The sequence below is a fragment of the Solanum tuberosum genome, unplaced genomic scaffold (genome assembly GCF_000226075.1).
Source record: "Solanum tuberosum cultivar DM 1-3 516 R44 unplaced genomic scaffold, SolTub_3.0 scf00220, whole genome shotgun sequence".
Classification (NCBI taxonomy): Eukaryota; Viridiplantae; Streptophyta; class Magnoliopsida; order Solanales; family Solanaceae; genus Solanum; species Solanum tuberosum.
Genome location: NW_006239148.1, coordinates 294229 through 300228, shown reverse-complemented (window position 1 = coordinate 300228; position 6000 = coordinate 294229). Strand labels below are relative to the sequence as shown.

Below are 6000 nucleotides of genomic sequence, written 5' to 3'. Positions count from 1 at the left end.
ATATAATATTCAATGACTCTCCAAATTTCATTTGTGTCACATAAATTGAGACAACAAAAATAACATATATTGGGTCCATTTTTAATTTATTTGTCTTATTTTTTTAAATTTTTTATATTTAAAAATTGCGTAAAAATACTATAAATCATGATAATTGACAACATAAAATATTTCAAAAATAAATACATTTAAAAAAATTCGATTGATTCTTGAAATTAATCTATCGTTAAAAATTATGTATAAAATACAATAAATCGTGATAATTGACAACTTAAAATATTTATTAAAAAAACAGAAAAAAAAATTGACTGATTCTTAAAATTAAATCGTGATAATTGACAACATAAAATTGTTCAAAAATGTTGTATGTGGGTAGTCTTATTGTGCCTTGAATAGCGTCAAAGAAAGTACAGGTTTGTGATAAAAAAACTTATTCCTTTATCCACGCAAACAATCGCTTCAAAAATTTCGTTATTAGCCCCAAAACATACCATTTATGTTATTGGGCCCGTGCATAGCACGGGCAACAAAATCTAGTATTGAAATAAGTGGCAGTACCAAGGAAATTAATCCATCTGTATGTATACTCAAATACATATTAATTATATTATTGTAAAACTTAATATGATATTCTTAATTAATGATAGAATATTTAATAAATTAGATATTTTATAACATTTTAATTTAATATAGGGGAAAAACAACAATTTAACTTTTTCCTAAATTTCTTCCACTTTTAATAAAATATATGATGATATGATTATTATTATTATTATTATTATTACTACGTTTTTAATGAAAATATGACTTTTCAAATTCCTCAGGCATTTTACTATTTCATTAAAAAACAGTAGATTTCTAGCATCCCATAATATTTATATTTAATATATAAACTGACTTTTCAAATTTTTCAGGCATTTTACTATTTCATTAAAAAAGAAAGTAATTTTTTAGCATCCCATAATATTTATATTTAATATATAATAACTAATAATATATGATTTTTGAAAAAAGTTTTTAGTATAGGGGTAAAATGATATTTCAACTTTACACTTTGGAGCTTCCCACTTTTAGTAATATATGATATGATGATTATAAAAATTTATAGAGAAAAAAATAGTCATTAGGTAAATCTTAGCCTATTTTAAGATAAATTAGCATTATTTTACCCCAATTACCTTTTACTATTAAATGTGATTACATGTAGATAAAGTAAAATTTAGGAAAATATTAGTTATTGTATTTCTATTTTAGCCTTGTAAATAATATTTTTTTTAAAAGGTGACTCATGATTTTACAAAAAACATACTCCCTCTATTTCAATTTATGTGACACATTTCGGATTACGAGATTCAAACAAGTGTATCTTTGACCGTAAATTTTTCTATATCTTTTAAATATTTTGAATTATCAATTATTGAGATTTATAGTACTTTTTATGTAGTTTACAAATATATAAATTTCATTTTTAAAAAAATTAGAAAATTTACATGAGCAAATTCTCGGTCAAACTTAAACTGTTTGACTCTCGAAAAGCGAAATGTGTCACATAAATTGCGACAGAAAGGAGTATATAATATTAGAGATGCAAATTGTGAAATACTTAAATTATATCATTATGAGTTAATTCTGAATTGAAAATGCTGTCAGGGCTGTTCCTCCAAGGCCCAAATTCAAATCAACAAGTCTTAATTAGTCATTTCCAGAATTTATTTTCTGTATTATTGATTTGTTAAAAGGATAACAACTTTATCAAATGCCAGCTTTTAGTACGATATTACATTGAGTCAGGTCGATATTTATTGTCTCTGTCATCTTTCAAATTAATAGGCGCGTTAAATGTGGCTCAAATATTATTGACTATCGACTCAGTTTTATTTTACTCTTACATAATATTGCTGAGAGTCAGAATTTTTAAGATATAATCCCTCAGTTTCAAAAAGAATGACCTAGTTTATCTTGGAACGGAGTTTATGAAAAGAAAGAAGACTTTTTAATCTTGTGGTTCTAAATTAAAGTTACGTCAAATGTATCAAAATGTCTTTTAATCTTATGGCCTTAAACATGTCATTTGGAAAGTTGAAGTTAAAGTGTTGCCAAAAAAGAAAATGGATCATTCTTTTTTAAACAGGTTAAAAAGCAAACTGAATCATTTTTTTAAAAATGGAGTTAGTAAATTTTATTTGTTAACCCTTGGCATACATAGTTTTCAGTGCAACTTAATTTAGCCCAAATAAGTTTGGACAAGTCAATAACTTGCCTATTTCAATTTTCTCAATTTCAATTCAGTCCGTCCGTTTGACAATATAACAAATGAATATCAATTGTAATAACTTGCCTATTTCAATTTTCTCAATTTCAGTTCAATCCGTCGGTCGCATCCTATTATAATTTAAAATACACAAATTAAGATAAACTAATAAAACTGATCAAAATTTAATTTATCAATAATTGCTATCCAAAACCATAGATGCATTAGTTGAGCCATTGTGCTACACAACCTACCATCTCTAATTCTATTGAACAATGTGATCATCTCATCCAAACGTAATTATTTTATTATAATTAACAAACATAATATGCATCAACAGAGATAAGGAAGTTAAACTTGGCAAATTTACATTTCCTGCTGCCATAGTTCAATCTGCAAACATGGAAAGAACAGAGCATTTACAACGAATGCGGTTTCAAAACACTGTAAGTTCTTGGCGCTGGCGCGGTCTCACTTGCGTTCTGTTGATTCTGCTCAGAACTGCCAATGCTACAAGGAACAAATCCCATTGACTTTTCATCAGGACATGATCTTGGCTTACAGAAAAACGCAGCACATTCCTCTGCTGATCTTTGCATAGGCAAGCCCGGAATGCAATTCATCCTGACATCAAGAACCTTTTTCTGAATTAACTTCTTGCATTCCGGTCCAACTTCAGTGAAGTAATTGTAACTCAACGTCAAATTTTTCAAATTGCAGAGCTTGCACACGAGTTCAGGCACAGCTCCATAGAACTGATTTTGTGCCAAGTTAAGTATCTCCATCTTAGCTAAACATCCAAATGAATGAGGTATTTTTCCTGTTAACTGATTTTTGCTCGCATCGAAAACTGTGGCTTTACTTAAAAGCCCAATTTCATAAGGCAAGCATCCAGTGAGCTGGTTGTTCAAGAACAGAACTTCGCGTAATGATTTACAAGCTTGACCAATGCTACGAGGAATTGGACCGGTGAATTTGTTGTTGGCTAAAGTTAAGTAAAGAACTGGAGTTGATCCCAAGTTATCAGGAAGTTTTTGGATTAAATTGTTGTTGTTGATGAACAGAACATCGAGATTTAACAAGAAAACTTCAGGGGGAACCAACCCGGAAAATGAATTGAACCTAAGGTCCAAGAAATACAATTTCTTGGCACCAAAAACAATGTTTTTTGGGAATTCACCATTATATTTGTTGTTGCTAAGGTCTAGCTCATAGAGATAACGAAGATTCGCGATTTTCTTGGGGATTGTACCTTTAAAATTGTTGGTATTTGCGTGGAAGATTGTTATGTCTGGTAATTCATCAAGAAAGCCGTCAATAGTAAGGTCAGGGCCATCAAATTGGTACTGATTGAAGTCCACAGCAGCTAGTGCTTTTACCTTTAAGTCAGGAACCGTGGCACAACGAAAACCTTTGTACTTGTTACAAACATCAGAGCCAATCCATGTTTTTGTAATATGTAAAGGGTCATATGTGATTTTGGACTTTAACTTTTGGATGACATGATAGGCAATCTCGACACGTTTACTTTCAAAGAGGAGCAATGGTGGCGATGGTGGCGGAGGGCAAGGAGGTTCTGGTGGCGGAGGAGGTGGTGGACAATCTTGATTATCCGGTGGAGGTACTCCACCACCTCCGCCGATGATTATCTCCAAAGCTTGTCTACTTTGGCCAAGAATTGGACTAGCAAGGACTAGACAATTTTGCAAAAATAATTGAAGGATGAAAATAATAGAGATAATAATGGTAGCCATTTGGTTAGGGCAATGAATTATGGAGTTGTACAAAGATCAATTATATTAGTATTGATTCATAGTCACGAGTTGTAAAGAAGAGCAATAACAGTACAAATTATTTTGTCCACAAATAACCAAGTTGTTGCCCTCTCACTTTCAATTATGAAAAATTTTCGTCCATTTATGACTTGTCAATGATTCTATCAATTATTATTATTATGACGGGTGGCTTAAGCATATTAGTGGCCTAAAGTGAAAATCAAACGGGGACTTAAACTTAAATTGTTAATAACTTTTATATAATTGATTTGCTCTAGTTTTCAATTGAAAATATAACCATTCTTATTTTAAAATTTTTATCATGAGATATAGTACTCCAAATATGTCAAATTTCTTCTAATAATTTCTTTATTTTTCATGAAAATTTACTTTTTCTACAAATAGTATTCAATATTTGTTAAAAAAATAAAAACTTATAACCTATTATTATTAAAAATGAGGCCCCTTAAATTTCGGGGCCTAAGGCACGTGTCTTTTTTTTAACACTATCAAGCCGCCCCTGATTATTATATGGGTAGCGAATTAAAAAGAAAAGTAAGACAAATAAATTAAAATGGTGAAAGTATTCAATTATTCTTGACTTGAAGCAGACATGTCGACGGCTAGCAGATATTATTATTATTCAGCTTCCATTGTATCATCACATGTATTATCAACTTTATACTAATAAACTGCAACTTGAGCTTACTAGCTGCCTAACTTGTCTCTTTCTCTCCTTTTAGCCAGTTTGTTTGAATGATAATTTGATACATAAATCAATTAACACATAAATCGCTCTATATATTGAACTTTTTTTTAAACCTCTATATTTCTAGTGTCTTTTGTTTTGTTTTTCTTGGAGTCGGATCATTATTGGGCCCGTGTCTCTTTTTGTTCCATTTTAATGGAAAAATTATGTAATTACACTAGGGGTGTCAAATGGACGGGTTGGGTTGAAATTGGAGATATTAAAATGGGTTGAAATGAAAATCGGGTTGGGGTCTTGACCCGCCCAAGTTTACTTTGGGCTCAAATGAATTGGGTTCAAATGGGCTAAAAAATGTGTTGGGTCTTGACCCGCCCAATTTGACCCGATTAATCTCAATAATTTTAACATAGTGATATTTAACTTTTATAATCACAATTCGAATTTCAGCTCAAGATTTTTTTAAAAAAGTAACAAATAGATAGATAAATCCTAAAAAATGTTAAATAGATAATAATTCATACCTTATATTATAGAAACATATCTTAGTAAAGAGTTTTAAAACGGGTTGAAATTGGAAATTGAATTGGGCTCAATTGAGGATTCTCTTAAAATAGGTTAGGCTTGAATGAGTTGAAATTGAATCCAATTCAAATTATCTTGAGCCCAACCCTTAAAATTCTGGGCAGGTTGGGCGGGTTACCTATGTTTGGGTTCATTTTTTACACCATTTAAAATACATGATGTCTAAAAATCTCTACCATTTGAATTAATTATAAAAATCCCTTTTATCCTTCTTTCTCTTAACATCCAGATACATCACTCTCTCTCTCTTAACATCTGGATACATCACCCTAACTCTATCAGATACATTACAATTTTATTTGTGTACAATGTATTTGGTACAAATGTTATTGTTGATACATAACCCCAATTATTTCAAACCTAAATTAGTATAAATATGATTTATAGTTATGTATCCAATACATCACTTATATATCTAATACCTAATTTTTGTATTGTTTACTATGTATCAAGCTAAAAAGGAATGTATCTGCGAGTTCTGAAAAATCCAAAATTATTGTAATTTGGAAAACTTATGAGATATGATGTAATTAGCGCCCAAATTATTGGGAGTTCTGTACTTTATAAGTTATTATTCACTTTTCAATAAAATGGGCTTTGCCTGATTTAATTTTAGAAAAGAAAAGAAAAAAAGATTTAAAACCAAAAAGTTAGTGAACTACGAATTTTGATTTACCATTAGA

The 6000-nt window shown here is 30.0% G+C and overlaps 1 protein-coding gene across 1 annotated transcript; it reads right to left on the bottom strand.

Moving 5' to 3' along the window:
• Window positions 1-2532: 2532 nt before the first annotated feature.
• Window positions 2533-4063, bottom strand: LOC102595354 (uncharacterized protein At4g06744-like). The gene has a single exon (XM_006356513.2). It carries the CDS (start codon window positions 4003-4005, stop codon window positions 2671-2673), a length of 1335 nt encoding a protein of 444 aa, XP_006356575.1. The 5' UTR covers window positions 4006-4063; the 3' UTR covers window positions 2533-2670.
• Window positions 4064-6000: the final 1937 nt, after the last annotated feature.

Excerpts from the sequence above, each read along its gene's own strand:
- LOC102595354 (XM_006356513.2), bottom strand. The coding sequence starts at position 4,005 with ATGGCTACCATTATTATCTCTATTATTTTCATCCTTCAATTATTTTTG.